Below are 23,786 nucleotides of genomic sequence, written 5' to 3' on the forward strand. Positions count from 1 at the left end.
ACCACGGCCCAGGGGTCAAACAAAGAACAAATGTCAATTATGGGTCAAAGGTCAGCACCATTTTTTTCACTTTGGACTGCTGCAGTAAAAAAAATAATAATAAGTGTCTAAATGCAAAATGGGGTCTGCTAGTTCAAAATATGCTTGCCAAAAAGATGTGACCTTTGACTGATTTGAGTGAAGCTGAAAAATGACTTTTGATTTTCAAAATGACTTTATCCTAAAAGATAGATTTACAAAACACAAAGGGCAAAAGAACAGCTCTTCCTGTTGGATGTGAATTGGGTCAGAGAAAGCATGTTTTCTTCAAGTGAAACTCAAAATGAAATATGCCAAAAAGCATTATTGAATCACTTTATATCAATCTATATCAAAGTCTTAAATAATTATTTAAATGGGTCTAAAATGTCTCTCATTATTTCTGTAAATACAATTCTGCAACCCCTGCAACCAATTTATTTTAAAGAAAGATAATACGCATGGACTTTTCAAACAAATGTGACAAGTGTGTCAGTACACTGACCACAAAACAGCTCTTCTGCTGAAGGAATATAAGACAACAATTAATGTAAATATTCAGAAGGTGTTATCTCACACAAACTCCACCCTATGCAAACCACCACTGATGAAAAGTTATCTCCAACAATACATGGTGAAGACACCCACCCAACCGGGACTGTTACACCCTTGGAAGAAATACCACATTTATATAGATATGAAATATGTTTTTTCCCCCTAGTAAAGTATGAATTAGCTCCCAATTGACAATGGAATCAATCAGAATCAACAAGAGAGCAATGATATACAAGTGCTATAACAAGTCTCAGTTACCTTAATGCAGTACATGTAGTTTTATTATTATTATTACATAATAAATAAAAAGAAAACAGCTAGAATACAAAAAGATTAGACAAGCATTTTTTTTAAGAAAATAAAAAGTAAATTAATAGACAGTCTAAAGGGGGCAACTATTTTTTTTAAAGAATAGAATTAGAATAGAGAGTGCTAGAGTAGATGGAATAGATTTTTATTTATTTATTTATTTATTTAGCCTTTTTAGCCTTGAAGATGAAGCTACATTTGACAACTAGGAAAGAATATAAAGAAATAGTTCACCTAAAATGAACAATCTGTATGTATATAAGAATTCTGAATTCTTTCTATAGCTTTGGATGAGAAAGCAAAAACATTCCCACAGCCATACCTCAAATATATTATCTAATTTGCCACACGCAACTCATTTCATAAGTTTCTATATGAACAACAGACTGCACACTATTAAGTTGGTTGACCAAGTTTTAGCATACTTATACGTATTAGATTAGTTAGAATTTATTTTGTGTGTGTGTTTGTGTGTGTGTGAGAGAGAGAGAGAGAGAGAGAGAGAGAGAGAGAGAGAGAGAGAGAGAGAGAGAGAGAGAGAGAGAGAGAGAGAGAGAGAGAGAGAGAGAGAGAGAGACTGCAAATGAGCAGTTCATAGAATTCTTTGAGATCAAGCCAAAAATGTTTATACCGTTTCTGGATTGATGTCTTATTACCCAATTACCATTGCCCAACTGTCTCTTTTAGCCAATCAAAAGGCGAATTCTAAAGGTATCCGCCCACTTCCTAAAATGAATGAAAGATCCGACACAGAGCTTTTTGAGATTCAGAAACCAGCTCGGTGTTGAGCAGCAAATAACTCTCTTAACTTTATAATCGTATAGTTGAATACGATCAACTATATTCTAGTTATCGGTCTAGTTAAGAAACTAGATGAGAAACATTTAGAATGAACAGATAGCTGGAAATAGATAGTTAAAGAAGGAAAAATGTGCTAATGACGCTAGAGTTTGTGAAGAGATGAAGATGTCCAGGAACGGATCAGGTCTCCAGCCTCTCAAAGCTACTGTTCCCTTCACGCTGCACAAAGCAGCTGGAGCTGCCGTCAAAAATATCAATCCAGGTGAAGTATTTAATACACATCAGCAACTATCACACATGATCTGAGCCACTGAACGTGTTTCTTGAAGGTTAACAGGAAATGGAACGTGAATCATTGAGTTTGCAACTGCATTAGTACTTTAATTTGTGTCTTTGTATGCTTTAAATCAAAACACATTAAATATTTAATTAACCTTAGAATATATGTACATTTAAGTGAATTTAATCTATCTACACTCTGCAGTTTTCTTCTGGAATTTACTGGTGCATAGCAAGCAACACATCATCATCATTATCACCTTCATCATCATTATAATATTACTTATAAACATTGGCTGTATGTTTACTTCAAACGTTTGAGTTAACTTTTTTACTAGATGCTCTTTGAAACATCTCAGGTCATGCTGGAGAACTGGTTTTGTTCATATCAGCTCCAGTGTTACTGGACAGACAATCCAAATACTAAGACATTATGGAAACCATGCTAATCTTTACAGGTCAAATTGTTATTTTAATAATCATATAATTTAGAATAAATATTTATTAGAAACAATTTTATGATCTAAACCAGTGATTTGTAAAGTTTAACACACACAAATAAATGATATATAGGATGAATGCATGTATTTTACCCCTCATTGAAGCATACGAAGAAATTAGCACTTGTTCTCTGTCCATGCAATTTGCTGTGCTCACTTTGGTTTCATGTGTTTTTAAGCTTTCTTGTTTCCTCAGGTAATAGAACCCAAGCAGAGTGGCGATTGCAGACTCAGATTCGGCGCACAGTATCTTTGGATGCGATTGTGGGACCGTATTTGCAAGGCCAGTGGCCCAAAGAGGGCGACGGACATGACAGGGAAGACAAATCCACCCAGGTAAAGGGATTCAATCTTCTGACTTAATCATGTGGCCCTGAATCGAATTATAGTTTTAACATACATTCAATTCTAGTCCCATATTACTGTTCAGCCATTAGTTGAGTTGAGCTGACTCACCCATGCATTACAGTTAACTTGAGTTATGTAATCAGATAACTTTTCCCAAGTAACTAGTAAAGTAACGCATTGCTTTTAAATTTAGAGTTAATTTTCAAATAAGTCACGCAAGCTACTTTGTTTTCCCATTTATTTACTGACACCTTTCCTGTCTCCGTATTGAGATAAATTAGGAGTGAGGTGCAGAGACATTTTAACTTATTAACTTCTCTTTTGGTGTTTACAGTTCCAGTTAAATAATTTTTTTTAACAAAATTAGCAAGCCCAGCCCATGTGGCAAAAGTAACATAATGCATTACTTTCCATAAAGAGTAACTAGGTAATGCTATAAGTTATTTTTTTATGGAGTAATGCAATATCGTAATGCATTATTTTTAAAAGTAAATTTCCCTGACCCTGCTCACTCAGCACAGATGGTAATAGCAGTGTAAAAGGGTCCATGCAGTTCCATGGTATATACCAAAAGTCTGTGTTATCCTCTGACTTCATCACTGTACCACTGTTTGTTCAAACTAGGTTGCATCACTGCAGGGAAAATGTGTGTATCAGCTTTTCTTATTTTTTAAATATCATCTGTTTTCTGTTCCTCATTTTTTATATCATCTTTATATCATCGACTTAAGACAGTTTTACCCACTTGCTGTACTTGTTAAATTGTCTTGTTTTGGTCTCTCTATGGTCTTATTTGCACATGGTGCTGGTTAATGGCAAAATGTCTAATTGTACTAGTTTCCAAAAAAAAAAAAAAATGGTCAAAGGATTACTTTTACAAATTACTTTGAAAAAAAAACACAAAAATGCACCATGAAAGTAGATCATATGACTGTACAATAGGATTACATGAGGGTCATATGACAGGAGTCATTAACTGTTTATTTATTTCTGTGCTTTAGATCGCAGTTGTTTTCATGTTGCACATATTCAGTCCTGGCACAATACGTTTTGAAAAAATGGTGACTAAATCAATAAACATAATTCAGTGAACCCTTAAAGCATCAGCCAGCCAAATATAACACAGTTGATGTATAAGCTTCAAACTACGATTGTGAATGGTAGTTTTATGTGATTTATAATGGTTGTTATTTCTGTAAAAGACACCACACGCTTGGTTCGCTGGAGCTGAAAAAACAGCTGTTGGATTTCACAAACGTTCCGCATCATGGGGAAATTCAGAATGTCTTCAGGATGGTACTGACGTATGTGCAGATTCAGTAAGTCTCAATAAATATGGCACTTCACTCCTGAAAATAGCTTGAAACTTATAGATAGTTCATTTGTGGTTGCGTGAATTGTGAGTCATGTAAGATTTAATACTATATCTACATCATACTGCATGCATCTGTATAAGAACATGTCTGCTGGTTCCATTCTCTTTTCTATCCTTATACTTTTTTGCTTTTAAGTTTTTCAGACTGAAACGACTGCAACAGAAGAAAAGGTCAGGCGTTCTGGTTGGCAATCAAGAGAAACTGCACAACCAACATCAGGTACTAATATACGCACAAACACATACTATCATTCTCTCTTTGAAACTCTTCTATGCTCCCTGGTTCCTCATTCCCAATCCACGTTTCCCTTTTCAGCCTCAACATGAGATCAAACAGAGCTATTTGGAATCTGTCTCATTGTGGTAAAATTGAAATAAAAATGAAGTATGCCATTTCCTTGCTACTAGCATTACCTTGCAGTTTTTCTTGCACTCATCAAGCCCATATGATTGTTCTTGTCTTTACACTATCTTATGATTTTATCTAGGGCTTGACAGTCAAAATGTGTGGCAGACAAAGTTACGTTTAGCTTTCCTGTCAAAGAGGAACTCTGCAATTTCAGCATTCTGGTTGAAACCCAAACATTCCATCACATTCCTTCATGTTGTAAAAGCACCACCAGTGTTTAACCTTGTTTTACACCGTGGTCTGTCTGTATTTTGCAAGTCTTCCAATTTTGGCCTGCGCTTCTGTAACCAAATTTCCATGATCCCACCCTGGCCAAACACCCTCTTGCTGAGCCTGCTACAGTAGCCACTCCCCAAATTCGCCCTATTGGTTGCGCTGGAAAGTAGTACTGTCAAACGATTAATCACGATTAATCGGATCCAAAATAAATGTTTTTGTTCACATAATATATGTATATAATAATAATAATAATATATTTATACATGTGAATATTTTCTAAATATATACTGTATGTGTGTGTATTTATATATACATAATAAATATACATAGTAGACACACACACATTATATGAACAAAAACTTTTATTTTGGATATGATTAATCTTGATTAATCGTTTGACAGCACTACTGGAAAGAAATTGATGGATCTGAACATACCGCTCTTAATGTTTTGATGGTGCCCGGGAGGCTCAGTGTTTACACTTTTAGGGGAAATAAACCGATGAATTGCATACACTTACATTTAGTCATTTTGCAAACACTTTTATCCAAAGTGACTTACAATTGGGAGATACATAAAGCTGTTCTTCTTAAAGGGGCAAACAGACACAGGAAGTGCTTGTAATACCAGGTTTTAGACATTGTTGAAATAAGTACAAGCTAGAAAAAAATAAAGAAAAAAATAAGGAGAAAGGTTTTTTTTTTTGCGATAAAGCCAAATAGTTTAGAAAGAGATGAGTTTCCAGCTGTTGTTTGAAACTTGTCAGGGATTCAGCATTCCAGATAGGGGTGGGAAGATCATTCCACCAGCCACGAATGGAGAATGAGAATGTTCTGGAAAGTGATTTTGAGCCTCTCTGTGATGGTACCACTAGGCGTTGCTCACTAGCAGATCTCAGACTTCTGGAGAGGATATAGATTCTTAAAAGTGAGTTAAAGTAGAGGGTCTTGAACTTGATGTGAGCTGCAACCGGTAGCCAGTGCAAGGAGATAAAGAGAGGTGTAACATGGGCTCTTTTGGGTCCGCTGAAGACCAGTCTGAATCATTTGTAGAGGTTTGATTGTGCTTATAGTAGTCAATGAACAATAAACTTGGTTATGGGAATGTATTTTGATACTCAGAACACCTCAGTGTAATGTAGTACATTATAAAACAGCAAATCAGAAGTGGATGCGGCTTCATCGAGGCATTAATTGTCTTTCTCCCCAAAGCCCACCGTTATACCTAACCTTAACCAAATTAATCCCGCTGATCAGTAAAGATGTCTTTGGTCAGTAAAGGTAGTCATGGTTTAGAGTGCTGTAACAATATGAGCTGTCCGATCAAAGCGGGGACAACATATCCAATTTTTTCCAAAAGAAGGCGAAATTCAGGTATACACCTTATTAATAAAACATACTATGTGTAGGCATGTATGTAAAGATGAACCCAAAATACTTTGAAAATCTATGCCACTGCATGTCATGTATCAGTATGTTGCAACGTATTATTATAGTAAAATTAGAATACAATTCTATTTGTATTATAGCCTAGGGAAGCACATTCTTCTGATTCTGATGAGCTTCTAGATGCTCATCAAGTTCAGTGGTCTGCGTGTGAAGACTTCAAGTGCACTAAAGTGCCATATTCTGACACATGTACACAACTGTTAGAGGAAGTGAGGAGGATTGCAAAAAGTAACAGGAAGAGTGGTTGTATCAAAAACTGTTCTGCTTCGAACACATGCTGGCCAGCTGCAAACAGATATCACACTTCTTAGGGTTATTACAGTTTCATGATTTTATAACAGTTTCATTATCTTATTTCATTAGGTATTATTGTTTTTAATTTCAGTTTAGTTTTACATAGTTATATGATATTTTTTATGGCTGTTGTTGTTAGTTTTTTTTATCCATTATATCTTACAGTTGCACCAAATTGTAGACAAGCAATCTGCAACATCACACACACAGCACTTTATCAGATATACTGTAAAGTAAACTCACTTCAAAGTTTGTCAGTCACATTAACAGGAATGCAGCATATTGCTGTACTTGCTTACAATGAAATGTGCTATAAATATCCCCCTGTGGCTACATTTACCAGTGTTTGTAACATCCTTCATTCTCCACATTGGAGAACAACAACGGTTTATGGCATATCTATGTGCTCTTGTTTTTGTGACATATCAGGACACAACTTTGCATAATGACATGGGTATGACACAGGTATTACAAGGAGAGGGTGACTTAAGAGGACATAACCCATGTCCCCATTTTTCAAAGCACTTATAAATCATACAGAATGAGTTTTTTTTTTTTGAGAAAGTAAAAATGCACTTGTTTCCTGTGAGGGTTAGGGTTAGGTGTAGGGTTGGTGTAGGGCGATAGAATATACAGTTTGTACAGTATAAAAACCAAAAACACAAAAACGTGTGTGTGTGTGACACCTATAAATGTCATGCACAAAAAGCAAACTGTGGTGGGCTGTTTTTTACAGTATGTTGATCTGGCTTTTCCTTTCTGTGTAAAAATAAATAAATAATGTGTGTGTGTGTGTGTGTGTGTGTGTGTGTGTGTGTGTGTGTGTGTGTAAATTAATACCAGGCTTGGGAGATTGATTAAATCACACCATCTAGCATGAACTGAAAATATAAGATCCTTTCATTTTATGTATGTCTTTTTTTCATGCTAACTTTCCATAATTTTTTGAGTTTGAATATGCATTACATGCTTTTTAAGAGTGTTTAAATTAAATACATTATGGGGATGAAAATGTAGGAAACATGTCCTCGCTGCAGCTAAGTAAACATACAAAAAATGTATTAATATTAGTGAAATTGTTTAAATTTGATTAATGTTAGAGCAGTGATCTCAACAAGGGGGCCAGGGCCCACTAAGGGGCTATGCAAACATCTAATATGAAAAAAAAAATATATATATTATTATACTATTTGTATTTCTTTTCATCACACTGAATAACGGTTAATTGAATATCAACACGCACTCCCAGTTTCTGCTGGAGTCAGATGTAAACTCACTTGGTTAAGGACTTGTACTTGACTTAGACACAACAAAATTGTCTTTTAATTAAAAAAAAAAAAAAAAAAAAAAAAAAGGTAAAAAAACTTGATCTTGCACATACAATTGTCAATTTGTATATATTGTTATTCCTTACTTACTTATTTGTATTTTTTATTCCTTTTTAATGTGTTTTATGTTCTGTCGCTGTCATTCTGTTGTACTGCGGAGCTTCTGTCACGAAAACAAATTCCTTGAATGTGTAAACATACCTGGCAATAAAGCTCATTCTGATTCTGAAAAATGATTGACTAAAAGGTAACAATTATAAGGCTAATGTAATCAAACTTATACCACTATGTGTTTTCTCTCATCTCAGTCCCCTGCTCTATTAATCCCACCTGCTTCATTGACTCGACTGTCGTCACGCTTGCGTCAAAGTGAAGAGAGACTAGATCAGGAGCTGGAGAAAGTCTTCACACATAATTCATCAGTTCACCACTGTGGAGTAGGTTTAGCACTTCATCATTTTAACTGATTGTGAAGACTGATATCATGGAAAATTGTATACTCAAACTGGAAACCATCAAATAATTGTAATATTGTGGGGTTTTTTTTATTTTATTTAGCTGTATGAGGTTCCTGACGGCCACAGAGCTCCTGTTCCACACCTGAGCTCCAGGAGTGGATTTCAGATTGGATCTTCCCTTGTAGCTTCCCATTCTTCTTCTTCCTTATCCACATCTTGTTCTCCACAGCGCCCTCTAGAACTCGACACTGGTAGGTCTCTTTTTCTTTAGTCCAGTTCTTTTCCACAAACCGCTTCTTTTGTTTCAATGAACTAGTTCAAAAAAAAAAGTTCTTAGACGCCATAATGTGATGACGTAATGATGGCAAGCCTATCAATTCAGTCATCATGAATTCAGTCAGTTAAAACATCATCAACATGATCTTTTAAGTTTCTTATAGTTAAGTTTTGCAGCTAAAGCACCCAAATACAGGTACAGGCATTTGTTTTACAAGTCTTGAAGATATAAAGTCAATAAATTAGTTTTCATCAGTGCAGAAACCATGATCTACTTACGATGCATAATCCATTATGTTATTAAATACTTACATTTCGCCAGATTGGCCCCCTTCAGGCAGTCAGTCAGTCATGTATCGTTTGGAAGCTTTACTCTGAATCACATGTGCAGTATTATCAGCTCATCTGTTCTTAAATCGGACATGTCCGAAAGAAATGGTTTCCAGTTCAGTGTACTGGTACTACTCGCCCTCATAGTAGTTATACTATAGTTATATCACCTTGTTTAGAATTTAAACAAGCTGTTCCTGAAAATACCATGGATTATTTATGAAACAAATAAATGTTTAGTTTGATAGTTTTACTAACAATTAATTGTAAAAAATATTTAACGTGAAAACTCAATTAGACAACGTTTACTGTAATGCTATTTAAAAAACATTAAAATAGAAAAATGAATTAGTACAAATATTTCTGAATTAGTTTGATCTGTGTACAAATATTCATGTTGCGTATGTAGTGTATATATTTGTAATATGGTGTATTTGAAAAAAAAAACCCAGCCCCACTTTATATTAGGTGGCCTTAACTACTATGTAGTTACATAAAAAATAAGTACAATGCACTTATTGTGTTCATATTGTATTGCAAAACACTTTTGCTGCTATTGAGGTGGGATAGGGGTAAGGTTAGAGAGAGGGTTGGAGGTATGGGTAAGTTTAAGGGTGGGTTAAGGTGTATAGTATGGGTCAACAGTGTAATTATAAATGTTATTACAGAAATTAAATACAAATGTAATTACATGTAGTTTTTTTAAATATAAGTACAATGTAAAAACATGTATGTACACAATAAGTACATTGTACTAAATTATTAATTAAAATGTAAGTACATAGTAGTTAAGGCCACTTAATATAAAGTGGGTCCAAAAAACCTTTTTGATTTTGACAATTTGGTTTTTCTTTACAGTATTACAGCAAATGCTAAAATACTTTCAAGGATAAAAGTTAAGAGGAATATAGAGCAAACTATTATCTCTTGGTTAGGCTTATTAATCTGTCTAGACTCCCTGTTGCCAAGAGAGACTGGGTGTAACCTCAGAAGTCACACAGTGTTAGTTCACCCAAAAATTAAAATTAGCTTGTGTTTTACTCACCCTCGAGGCATCCTAGGTGTATATGACATTCTTCGCCAATAAACGCTGAAAATTAACGTGATTTGCGCATCTTCTCAGTTAACAACGGCTCTGTGTAGTAACAGCTACTCTATGTGAAATCACGCACCTGATGGAATTAACCGCTGATTAGAGAACCGGCTTTACTGACGAGATGCGCATAACGATCGTCCGATCGTGATCGGAGCACCCCTATAATTGAGTGGATGTTTTCATCCACGAACAATTCGAAAGGGTAGTGAATTTGAACAATCCACAAGGGTTAACTCAAAACACCTTCAAAGGCCTTTAAATGGTCTCTCAGTCTAGTTCTGTAGGCTACACAATCATGGGGAAGACTGCTGACTTGACAGTTGTCCAAAAGACGACCATTGACACCTTGCACAAGGAGGGCAAGACACAAAAGGTCATTGCAAAAGAGGCTGGCGGTTCACAGAGCTCTGTGTCCAAGCACATTAATAGAAAGGCGAAGGGAAGGAAAAGATGTGGTATAAAAATAAAGGTGTACAACCAATAGGGATAACCACACCCTGGAGAGGATTGTGAAACAAAACCCATTCAAAAATGTGGGGGAGATTCACAAAGAGTGAACTGCAGCCGGAGTCAGTGCTTCAAGAACCACTACACACAGATGTATGCAAGACATGGGTTTCAGCTGTCGCTTTCCTTGTGTCAAACCACTCTTGAACAACAGACAGCGTCAGAAGCATCTAAAGACAAAAAGGACTGGACTGCTGCTGAGTGGTCCAAAGTTATGTTCTCTGATAAAAGTAAATTTTGCATTTCCTTTGGAAATCAGGCTCCCAGAGTCTGGGGGAAGAGAGGAGAGGCACACAATACACGTTGCTTGAGGTCCAGTGTAAAATTTCCACAGTCAGTGATGGTTTGGGGTGCCATGTCATCTGTTGGTGTTGGTCTATTGTGCTTTCTGAGATCCAAGGTCAACGCAGCCGTATAGCAGGAAGTTTTAGAGCACTTCATGCTTCCTGCTGCTAACCAACTTTATGGAGATTCAGATTTCATTTTCCAACAGGACTTGGCACCTGCACACAGTGGTGCAGTACCTGGTTTAAGGACCATGGAATCTTCTAAAAATCCTTTCTTTTATTGGTCTTAAGTAATATTCTAATTTTCTGAGATTTTCCTTAGTTGTCAGTTATAATCATCAAAATTAAAAGAAATAAACATTTGAAATATATCAGTCTGTGTGTAATGAATAGGGATGGGTACCGAAACCCGGTTTAAACTGGCCCCGGGGCTAAATTATGAAAGACCGTAGTATCAGTAAGATCTGACGGTACCGGTTCTGCTTTCGGTACTGGAGGGGAAAAAATGTATGTACTTTTTGCTTAATAATGTTATCGTGCACATTTTATCTCACCAAACATTTCGAATGTGCGAACATATTAAGACGTTTGTCTGTGAGATTTGCGAGATCGCTCATGCGCGCCGCGGAGGCTGTCTGTCAGTCTCACACACACACACACACACCACAACGAGCGCGGCACACGCACAGACATAACAGTATGAAAACTCCCGCTTAGTAATAAAGAGTGACGATGGCGAAGAGATTTGCTTAATGATCTAAGAGATTTCTCATGCGCGCCGCGGATGTGTGTCTATCAGTCACACCCACACACAACAAGAACGAGCGCACACACACGTGTAACTTCCTCACCTTTTCCGTAACAACATTGAAGCTCAGCCAAGATGAAGGAACAGCTGATAGCTGTATGTGGATTTTTTAATTAATTTAGTAGCAGTACTACTGCAACCAGTTTTTAGTGCTGCAAATCCATTCATCCATTGCTGAAATTTTCGCGTCTTCATGTAGAGAGCAGGTCATGGTTGCTTAGCAACGGCAGACTCCTCAGGAGCGCAAGTGCCCGAAGGCTTTGGGGGAAAAAATCAGAAAGCGGCGCCTAGCGTTTTCCAACCGTTTTTAGACGCGATATGCAAACGGCCCCTTACAGTACAAAAACTCCTGCTTAATACAAAGAATGACGATGGCGGAGACAGAAAAACGTTCCAAAGTGTGGTTATACTTCACTAGAGTTGATGCAGTGGTTGTCATAAGATGCAGTGGTTGTCATAAGTGCAACAAAATTTTTGCATGTAAGGGCGGAAACACAAGCAATCTGTCAAAGGATCTTTCAAAAGTGCATTTTGTGCAGACACAACACAACACAACACAAAGTACCAATAAGAATACCGTTAAAGTACCGGACCGTTAAGCAGTATCGGTAAGAGTAGTAATACCATTAAAACCTTAACGATACCCATCCCTAGTAATGAATGAATATAATATATTCACAAAAAAGTTTCACTTTTTGAATGGAATTAGTGAAATAAATCAACTTTTTGATGATATTCTAATTATATGACCAGCACCTGTATTTGTGTGTGTGTGTGTGTGTGTGTGTGTTTATATATATATATATATATATATATATATATATATATATATATATTATACATTTTTCATTCTTAGATAATAACAAATGAGATTTCAAGTATATTTTGACCACTCAACTAGGAAATGCCCCCAGTTTCCAATTCATAAATCTGGCCACCTTACTGTGTATCTTTGTTTAACGTGAACTGACTGTGATACCACTCTGTCTTCAGTTGAGGAGGTCAGCTCATGTATCTTAATGCTGTCCTCATCACCACGACCCAATAACAGCTACTGCTTTCAGAGAGATCCACCAGAGGGTTGTGAGAGAGTCCGAGTGTGTGAAGAGAACACGTAAGTAGGCATACAACGCTAGGGTTGCTGTTGGTGTTCTGAGTACTTAAAGGGATAGTTCACCCAAAAATGAAAATTCTGTCATCATTTACTCCCCCTCATGTCGTTCCAAACCTGTATGAGTTGCTTTCTTATGTTGAAGATAAGAAGATATTTTGAAGATTGCTGGTAATCAAACAGTTGGTGGTTGCCATTGACTTCCATAGGAAGGAAAATACTAAGGAAATCAATGGCAACCACCAACTGTTTGATTACCAGCAACCTTCAGAATATCTTCTTTTATGTTCAACATAAGAAAGAAATTCATACAGGTTTGGGTCAAATTTTTGGGTGAACTATCCCTTTAACTCAGTCTTGACTATTGAGCATCCTGTGAAATTTTTTTTCCCACCCCATCCTCTAATTCAGCCTTCCATGTTTGGACCACGTGTACATGCTCTCCTGCCCCGACCCCAACAAAGTGAACTTCACCACACACACAGGCTCAGCCTTCTGCCCTGTCAATCTCCCGAAGCCCCTCCTACCTCCAGTGGACTTCCTGATCTGCAGCCTCTCAGTTTCTCCAGGGTCCTGCTGGGTGGGACAGTGAGGAGTTAATAACAAAAGCAAAACCTGTAAATTTGGCATCTGTTACTCTGCATGAGAGAGATAGGGAAAAAAATAAAACACTCAGTACTTCACTTTTTATAATGCATTTGCCTAGTATCTGACCTTACTTTTAAAAATGATATTTTTCATTGTTAACGTGTGGAAAAAGTACAAGTTTATTTTCTAATTTAAAAAGAAACTGTAATAAGAAAATACCACATTTCTTTGAGTCAATGAGACTGGTGAAAATATCCTGTTGGAATGACAGACTTAATAGATTTATGGATTAATAATTTGGGCAGTTTTATAAGGAGAAGGCTTTTCTTATAGATACTGAATGCTGAATACGCCAATGGTACTGTTAAGGAAATGCTTGTATTTTAAATCAGCATTTTACCACCCACTTCAGTGTTACAAAGAAAAAAGACTTTGGCAAATGCATTCATATAAATATATTATCTTTAATTTTGATTATTGAAAAGTTTATTGCAGAAAGTATGTGGGTGGACTATTACAGTCATAGACCACGTTAGTAGGTATATTTATGTTCTTATTTGAGGTGAATGTTACAGTCATGCTCTAATTGTACATTTAAATTCATCCTTTATATATTTTGAAAAGTAGAGTGTTTTTTGTGCGTCTAAAGAATATTTGCATGGTATACCTTGAACAACTGAATGTTATTTTTATATTAGTTTAGATTAATCTGTATGTGAATGTACAAATAGTTAGGAGCTCTGTACTGTTTGCACATATATTTTTGCTAAAGATAAGCTATAGAATGTAAATGGTGACGTTATCTGACTTCAAGAGTTTTTCTTTATCCAATATGCTCATTGTGCACATCTTTTTTTTTAAAGCTTTTGTTGAAATGTTTTATATTCAGATAAGTTTAACTTGCCTTCACATTGGAAAGTACGTGGGAAACTATGTGTGCATTGATGATACATTTACTCTTTTCTTTCTATAGATCACTTAAATTCTTGCATGTCTGTAGTGTGTTTAAGAACCGATAAAATAGAATTGAGCAACAATAGTCGGGTGAATGTCTGTTCTTTCTTACTAAATTCCAAGTGGGTGATGTTATGAGAAATAACATACAGTGATTTTGACTGTCAAGATTATCAAAAGAAAATTAAGTGCTAATCTGATTCCATCAACATTATTTATATGCACTAAACCAGATTTGTATGTTATTTTTTTAATCTGTTATTTCAAATGATTTAGTTTTATACCTGCTGCTTCTATCTACCTTGTCAGATTTCACTTATTTTCCTTACATGATATAACTTATATTAATGCTTTGAGAAATATCAATTAAGAAATTCTAAAATATCATTTCAGATGACGGAAGATTCAGCTAAACTAAAGATATCCCAGAGCCTTTTGCTAAATAGTTTAGTTTTATGTTCTGGCAGATCACCAACATGTATGATTTATTTTGCTTGGCCACAACAGCATGTGATTACAAGGACGAATATTTCCGGCACATTTGAATGAGACTCACTTGAGGAATGTTATCCGCGGGCGACCTCTGTCTCCAGTAAAAGCGCATTTATTAGGCATCCCTTCACACACCCCCTTCAGAAACACCAGCGTACGAACACCATCGGATCTCATTCATTCTGCTTCATAGATATATTTTGGGAGTTTGACATGCTGAGTACCGTACTGAAACAAGTTAAAAGTCACCCGGCTGTAAGTACTGTATTTCAGATCTGTTACTGCTGATGCTCCTGTCTGTTAATAATGATGATTCATTCATTCTCAAATTAAATGCCTTAGAATCGTTTTGACGTTGGTTGTGTCATATACATCCTCGTCCGCTGCTCTAGGGGTACATTTAATAAGAATATGTTTGATTTAAAAGGTAAACTTTTTTTCAGTCTATACTTTATGTAGGCTACGTGAATTCCCCATATAACAGCAGTGGCTGAGCACGTAAACCGGCAGTGTCTGTGTTGCAGTGTAAGTTTCAGCAGCTGTCAAGGACATTGAGGTGAAATCAATTGAGCCTCTTTTTAGCTGTTTAACATAACAGCTTTCTATCGAGACTTAATGTAATATAAAATAAATTAGCTTTCTGCTGGTAAATAATTGGAATCAATTTAAAAACAGTTCTAATTCCCTCAGAGAAGCAAGACAGCGTTTCAATACCTAGTGAGCTGCCTACATAGACAGCATTAAAGTGGTCAGTCTTTTCGGGTTTGATCATTTTATAGTTTTTAGATTCTCGTCCTATAAAAAGAAAGAAAGAAAAAAAAAACATTAAGCCTGTGCATTTAAAGGCATGTAATATATATTAAGTTAATTATGAAACCTAAGTATTGATGTTTTACTGTCACTATCAACACTTATGTTACAGTTAGCCAGAGATGGGACCAAGTCACACATGTGCAAGTCTCAAGTAAGTCTCAAGTCTTAACCTTCAAGTCTCAAGTAAGTCCCAAGTATTTTTTTCTTGGGCAAGTCAAGTCAAGTCAAGTCACAAGCTATGTCAAGTCAAGTCCAAGTCAAGTCACCTTAATATTGTTATTTTACCTGCAGAATCTGATCTTAATAAAGTTAAAAGACAAGATATAAGTAACTGTCAGTAAATTAAAATAATTTGGATTTGCATTGTAAATACTCATGTTCAGTAAAATACATCATGGAATCAAACAAAATTGTAACTTCCTAAAATTATTTATTTTTCACTTCTGCCAACAGTGTTTGAAATGTTTTACATTTTCAACATTGAGTCCATAAAACTAAACATCCAACAGACTCCTCTCTGAACACCTCTCTCTCTCTCTCTCTCTCAAACACAGTTTACATACAACATTAAACTGTTACATTTCTCCTCTCTCTCTCTCTCTCTCTCTCTCTCTCTCAGAGTATAGAATATAAATATGACGTATTTTCAGTTGTTTCATACTTTTTTGTTATGTACAGTACAGACCAAAAGTTTGGACACACCTTCTCATTCAAAGAGTTTTCTTTATTTTCATGACTATGAAAATTGTAGATTCACACTGAAGGCATCAAAACTATGAATTAACACATATGGAATTATATATGGAATTATATACATAACAAAAAAGTGTGAAACAACCGAAAATATGTCATATTCTTGGTTCTTCAAAGTAGCCACTTTTTGTTTTGATTACTGCTTTGCACACTCTTGGCATTCTCTTGATGAGCTTCAAGAGCTAGTCACCTGAAATGGTCTTCCAACAGTCTTGAAGGAGTTCCCCGAGAGATGCTTAGCACTTGTTGGCCCTTTTGCCTTCTGTCTGCGGTCCAGCTCACCCCGCCCCTGGAATGCGTTTTTTGACGGCCTGCTAGCGGATCATTATTTCCAATGCCGTTCACATCACGTCTTTTGCGCGCGCAAGTTCGTTATTTCCAATGTAGGAACGCGGTATGCGCGCTCATAATGGAAGCAACGCGCTCACGACGCGCACCGCATCGAGTTAAAAACATCTAAACTTTTCAGAATGCTGCAAGCGCACCGCAGTTCATGTGACAATAACTAACCAATCAGCTTAATCCTTTCCCGTATCAACGTTGAAAGCTCAGCTAACATGAAGGAACAGCTGTTCATAGCTGTATATGGATTGCCATTTTGAAATGAATTTAGTAGCAGAGCTACTGCGAGCGATTTTTAGTGCTGCAAATCCATTTATCCTTTGCTGAAATGTCTGAAATGTCTACGTCTTCATTGAGAGAGAGCGTGTCATGGATGCTTAGCAACGGCAGACGCCCCAGGAGCACTTCTGCCCGAGCGCTTTGGAAAGAAGGAGAAAGCGGCGCGACTAGCGTTTTCCACGCGTTTTTAGTCGCGAACTATTGAAGACAAAAGCGATGACCCTCGGTACCTCTCAGGCTGACATGTTGATGTGATGTGATATCTGATTTAAGTGGGCGTGGTGTGTGTAAGGTAGAGAGGGCATGACTGATGATAGTGTCCTGATCCAGTCACGACGCTATTCTCAGCCTGCGCTCCAGCTGAGTAATCAACTTTATTTTAAAAAATAATTTATATATTTTATATTCAAACTGAAAACATGATTTGATTAACACTCAAGTCATTCAAGTCATCGTGTCTCAAGTCAAGTCAAGTCCTGAGTCTTTAACTTCCAAGTCCGAGTCAAGTCTCAAGTCCTAAAAATAGCGACTCGAGTCCAAGTCACCAAGTCACAAGTCCCCATGTCTGCAGTTAGCAGCAACTTTGAATTTGAATGCTGATGATAAAACATGGTTTTATTATGAATACTATTGCATTTAATGAACAAATATGATAACAGGTCTTTTCGTATAGGCTATATGAAGGACATTATAGGGAGGTTATCAAGTTGATTTCTATTCTTTTTTTGTAATTGTTAAGCTATCTATTTACAATTCTTTCTCTTCTTGAAGTTGATTCCTCTCTTCATCTTCATCGGTGGTGGAGCGACCATGTCTATGCTTTACCTGGGCCATATCGCACTAAAGAACCCCGACTGCTCGTGAGTACCCATTTCATTGAGTACTTCAACAAACTGGCAAAAATCTTTAGGTTCCAATATAATTTCTAATTTATGACTGACTGAAACCTGTCAACAGATGGGATCACAAGAACAACCCAGAGCCATGGAATAAACTGGGCCCAAATGACCAATACAAGGTGAAAATATTCATGTAGACTTTTTGCCATTTAGAAATAACAATTTTTTTAATTCTCTTATATATAGACTATATGGCAATATTGCTATTAAGCCTAATGAAACCCTTACAAAAATATATATTTTTTGTTATTATTTCATAATAAAATAATTGAATTGATTTCCACTTCCCACAGCTTTTTACAGTCAACATGGACTACTCTAAACTGAAGAAGGACAGGCCTGATTTCTGAGAAGAGCCCAGTGAATCAGCTGGGTGTGTTAAAAAGTGCACGTCCTGCCCTGGAGGTCTATTCAACACGTCATCAAATAGCTTTTCAAATCTTATCTGTGATTGTGAATCCCCATTGTAAATAAAGAAACCGAAAGTGTTAGTTAATGTCTCTGTTATAAACTCTTTACAAAAGGCTTAAACTAGGCTGATAACAATCAGTGACGCCTGTGAAGTGTAACGGAGACTCGGGACTTTCGGGAACAAAATGTTTTTTGGAAGACTTATTTGATTTCATCAATGGTAACAGGAAAAATAAAAATAATGACAAAAATGAAATATTTGTAATTTGAATGTAACAAAAATATGACAAGGAAAAAATGACGCCACAAGGTATTATTAATCCACTGGTAATGGTTTTAGAAGAGGACTAAAATGTAAAAAAGAATATAGTGGTCTTAAATTTAGTCATATTATGTCGCAGATTGTGGCTGTCATAAAGACAGTAGATCACTTCAGGACTCGTGCTCCATGTCATCATCAGGTGAGTTCAAGTGCAGCACTGGGCAGTTGTAACCACAGATTACCGATAATAACAAACAATGTTTCCAAATATATATATGCACTGTAACGACAACATACTGTTACAGCTTACATCTGCAAAAGCATTCAATAGAACACATACAAATGTGAACTTGTGAATAAAGTTAAGTGCTGGTAAGATGTGAATTCTAGTTGTGAATACATCGTAGCAACACGCTTTACGTAGCTAATTCAACCAGTCAAAAGATAATAACGGTTTCTAAATGAAGAATTCACCATGCTGCCATTTCTGAAAAGTAGATAATTAAATATACAGACTTATTATCAGTAGAAGGCTATTGAAGAGCTCAGTTTTTTATTGTAGGATTTATTTTGTGTCATTATGGACTGTGTATCTATTAAAGCAGTGTTAAAACATTTATATTTTAAAAATGTTGAATATTTAATTAATATACAGTTGAAATAATTAAAATAATTTAGTCTGCATAATTAAGGATTCAAGTGTATTTATTGGCATAGTAAAACATGTATAATTAGGCATTCCTAAATTATGTTTTAATTTATTATATTTTTTATTATTTTTTTTATTATGTTGGCCCTATATACATATAAAGGTGTGCATAATTTTAAAGGTGTGTGTGTACAGTGGAGATCAGAATTATTATTAAATTTCAAGGTCACGCTATATTTAGTCCCATTTACAGTATCATTCCACTGATTTTCAGTGGGGTTTAAGTCTGGGCTCTGAGTTGCCCATGCAAGGACATTCATTTATTTTCTCCTTTACTAAGTTTTGCTGTGTGATTTGGGTCATTGTCATAATGGAAGGAAACCCTTCTTTACATTGACAACTTTCTGACAGAGGGCAGGAGATTTTCCTCAAGATTTTGATGGTATTTTGCCCCATCCCTTTTTCCTTCTGTCCTGGCAAGTGCTTCAGTCCCTGCATGACTGCATGTGGCTTTTCTTGAGAATTGCTTTTTTCTTGCAACCCTCCCATACAAGCCACATTTGTGGACAATATGCACACAATGCACAATGACCACTTTTTATCATAAATTACTGTAAAGTGTTTTTTTGCTGTTGTTGTTGAAAAGTTATTTTGTCAAACATGTTATGAGAGATAGCAATGGTTTACCCACAGCTAATATTCCTTTTGCATTTAAAAAAAAAATACAAATATATTAGAGAATGTGTTAGAGGGTCTAGTGTTTTTTCTTTTCTTTTTTCCTTGAAATAAGAATGTAGATTGCTAGTGTTAGAAGGGGTCAAATGAAGAGAAGAGAAGAGAGATTTTCTAGTCCCCATGAGGAAGCAAGCTAAGGCCTATGAATCCTACAGAATTAAGTTTATATATATATATATATATATATATATATATATATGGGTTTGTTTGGTATAGGGCAGTTTGTACCGTAAAGGCCCTATAAAACATGGAAAAACCAACATGTGTTTGTTATAAGGTTTGTTCAAGCATCACTAATCAAAACGGTGTAAAAGTTACTCTGAAAGACAGTCTATAGTTTTACAATAGATGGCGCCGTTTACTTACAAATAACTGTGGTGTGTCGTTCGGCCAAAAAGACAATTTACTCCAATTGATAGCTTTCATTAACGTGACCGGCTCGGTCACAGCTGCAAATATTTAGATCACCTCTCAACATAATAAAACAAAGGTAGGCCGTATGAGCAAAATGCTAGTTTTGGCCATTTGCAATCCATATTAAGACCGATATTTCAATCATTAAACAGTTCGACAAACATCGTGAAATGACTTAAAGTGCCTTAATATATTTAAAACAGTAATATTAAAATACCAAATTCAGTAATCACTATATTAATGATGGATAGTTTACATAGGCAAGCAGATGAAACAGGTGCTGTGCCCTAATTCTGACCCCCTGCCAAAACGTTACAGGCTTGTGGGATGAGGTCTGCAGCCACGTGCCAGAACGGTTTGTCAGAGAGGAAGCCATCACTGAGGCCTCATTTTCTGGAATGTTTTAGCATAGATAATTAGCATAGATAATGAATCTAAGTATGGTAAGTAACTTAACAACACAATGATCTTTGAACTGGGATATTCTACTTAATTTAATTTGTCAGGCAATTATTGTAAATTATTATAATTATTGTAATTATTGGAATGTGGGTCATGCAATACCACCTACTTTTGGAAGGTGGCGATATTTTGCAAGCTAAGTGTCAATGTTGCATACATAAATATACAAAATTATAGCTGTGTAACCCTTTATAACACTGAAATAGGCCTATTACTGTTTCGTTATATCAGCGTTCAAATATACAGTAGAAAAAAATGTAGTAATGCACTTTTCAGGAAGACTTTTATAATGTGATGGATTTAAAAAAAGTTAAAATGGTCTCTTGAGTAAAATGTAATGTCTAGACATTTTTCTTTTTTGCTTCTATACAGTATTTTGGTTTACATCAAAACATGTAAACTATCAAACTGAAGGAATGACTAATGTTTACAATGCAAAGTTGAATTTTGCTTCAATACCCAGAGGTGTATCATTACATACAAGGGGGAGATTGCTTGAAAGAGTCTGGCGGTGTAAACTTACTCTGTTAAGTTTCTCTCCATTGTTAAAAACATAAAGAGGACATAAAAGAGCTCCCCAAACATTCTTCTCTTTGAGCGGAGCGATGTCCTGATCTTTCCTGTTAGAAGTTGCTAACGTGACAGAAATGGGTCTTAATCTTGGCCATGAAAACAGACATGACACTCTCGTAGCAGATCTTTTACCCAGAGTTCTGTAGAGTAGGTTTATAAGTGGGTGTGGGAACTTTGAGGTTTCTGTGAGGTTTGAAAGTGTTACCAAAAGGTGATGAAAGGAAACGGTCATTCAGGCACTCAATATTATCTGCGATTCGATGAACAAATTGTTATTTTAAACTTAATCAAGATAGAAACAAAGCTAGCAGTAATAATTTCACTAAGCAATATGAATGTAAGTCACAAATTCTGGTAATACTGATCAGAGCTTTAATGTTTGGCTACATGTTTCCTAGTTCGTATTCTCTGCTAGCTGACCTGAGTGATATTTTTCAATGCTAGATTCTCATGTACTAGGCAGTCTCTCTTGTTTGGATAAAGAACCAGTTTTCATCTGTTGTAAAGCCGCTAAGATTTCACCACAGCCATATTCTGCTTCTGTAGGGAGCTGGTCAATGAGCTGATGATAAAAATGTGAAGCCAATATTGGCTGGGAAGGGGGTTTAAAGCTGGGATTATGTCCTGAGCTCTTTACTGAAGGAAAAACATGGGCAGGAATGATATATTTGTGTAGAGGGTTAATTGCAGATGGTGTGATCTTTCAATAGCAAACATTTGGTTGTAAATGTTGACCTTCAAGCTTCACTTAGCATGAGGTAATGTGTTAAAAGGATATTTCCCAAAAGGATGGGCCCTAAACTTCATACAAACTAGCTGGTAAGATGTGCATGATTTTTGCTGCACACTTTAAGGTGAATAGGGTTAATAATAGTAATAATAAATACCATACTCCCCTTGTTTATTAATCACAGTACATTAAGGCAATTGTTTTGTATTACAGGTTTTCTAAAAAGTTGTTTCAATATGAAAACAAGGCATTATCTCATTACATATGCACTAATCTGCATACATTTCCAGAACAGAAATCTAAACACTTGGTAAAACTAGGTTCAAAAGGTTTGTTTTGTTGACATATCAGAGTCAAATGTATTTAGGGGTTTTTGGATTTCTCTTTTTATTCATTAACATCTTTAAAACACGAATGTTCATATTTTAAAATTAAACCTAAAACATTCCTGTCTCTCCATTGAAAGCCATGCAACCAAAACTTTCATGCACAAAAAGCATCAATGTCTATACACAGAGCTCATTAAATATGGTAAACAGAAGCTCAAATGTGTTTCCTTGACATTCTTGTACATTTAGTAAGTCAGGTTCAGTTTCCGTTTACCATATTTGATGAGCTCTGTGTGTGGATTGATTCTTTTCATGCATAAAAGTTTTGGATGCATGGGACTTTCAATGGAAGGACATAAATCTCTCAGGTTTCAATAAATAAATAATAATAAAGAAAAAAATGTTTAATCTGTCCATCATAATGGCTTTTCAGCAGACTTGGTAAATACCTCCCAATTCAATCACCCATTTTCAGAGAAATGGCAGGAGACCAAAAGCTTCAAATTTTAACATCTGTTTTTGTACTTTTTGATACGTTAAAATTTTGGTTGCATGTACTTTTTTAAATGGATGAAATGATTAGAGTTTTGTATAAATATCTTCATTTGTCATCCAAAGATGAATGGCAACATTTAAGTTTACAAATAGTTTTGGGGGTCACTGTATGTGTATCTCCAAAAGGAAATACTGTACAAGGTCTTAGTCCCATGATTCACTCTGCCCCTTGCTGTTTGACTCTCTGTACAGTCAGAGTGAAAGTAAAATATTGGAAGAAGCAGGACATGAAAAGGTAACCTAAAGAACAAGGAGACATGAAGAGACTAATGGACAGCACACATGCGCATCACGTGCACTTACTGTCTAACCCTTGATTTGTTCTGCCTTCTTGAAAGAAATACTATGTTAAATCATGCTGTGCACACACTCCTAGATTTACTGTCTTAACCACTTACACACACACAGACTCACACCATGCAAACAGGCAAATAATTACAGAATTATCACTCAACAGGTTCAAAAGAACCTCAGATTCCCAAGAGACCTCTCTTGGAGAAAGACTTTGTCCTCACATATACTTTCCATTTCTTAAAGAATGTCTTTAGACAACTACAAGGATATATATAAAATACACACAGCACTGAGACTCAAACCTGCAACCTTTGGGTTACAAATCCAACTCTCTAACCATTAGGCCACAGCTACTCAATCAGCTGTGGCCTAAGCACAATCAAGCATTGTTTGTGGAAAACACATCTGAACACATGAGAGTTGTTTACTTTTTATATGCTGTCAGAATGTGACATTGGCAAAAAAAATTAAAAATAAAAATACCACTGTTGATTCG

At 35.9% G+C, this 23,786-nt stretch overlaps 2 protein-coding genes across 2 annotated transcripts; both read left to right on the top strand.

Annotated features, from left to right (window-relative positions):
• The first annotated feature begins 1,614 nt into the window (after positions 1 to 1,614).
• On the top strand, positions 1,615 to 14,381 carry LOC128024950 (protein FAM117A). Its single transcript, XM_052610847.1, has 8 exons — positions 1,615 to 1,945; positions 2,659 to 2,798; positions 4,013 to 4,129; positions 4,322 to 4,405; positions 8,192 to 8,320; positions 8,442 to 8,592; positions 12,639 to 12,759; positions 13,168 to 14,381. Exons 1-8 carry the CDS (start codon positions 1,843 to 1,845, stop codon positions 13,346 to 13,348), a joined length of 1,026 nt encoding a protein of 341 aa, XP_052466807.1. The 5' UTR covers positions 1,615 to 1,842; the 3' UTR covers positions 13,349 to 14,381.
• Positions 14,382 to 14,523: 142 nt separating this feature from the next.
• Positions 14,524 to 18,382, top strand: LOC128024951 (cytochrome c oxidase subunit NDUFA4). Its single transcript, XM_052610849.1, has 4 exons — positions 14,524 to 15,045; positions 17,749 to 17,837; positions 17,935 to 17,995; positions 18,170 to 18,382. The coding sequence occupies exons 1-4, from the start codon at positions 15,004 to 15,006 to the stop codon at positions 18,224 to 18,226; spliced, it is 249 nt and encodes an 82-aa protein (XP_052466809.1). The 5' UTR covers positions 14,524 to 15,003; the 3' UTR covers positions 18,227 to 18,382.
• The last annotated feature ends 5,404 nt before the right edge of the window (positions 18,383 to 23,786 follow it).

The sequence above is a fragment of the Carassius gibelio genome, chromosome A12 (assembly GCF_023724105.1).
Source record: "Carassius gibelio isolate Cgi1373 ecotype wild population from Czech Republic chromosome A12, carGib1.2-hapl.c, whole genome shotgun sequence".
Lineage (NCBI taxonomy): Eukaryota > Metazoa > Chordata > Actinopteri > Cypriniformes > Cyprinidae > Carassius > Carassius gibelio.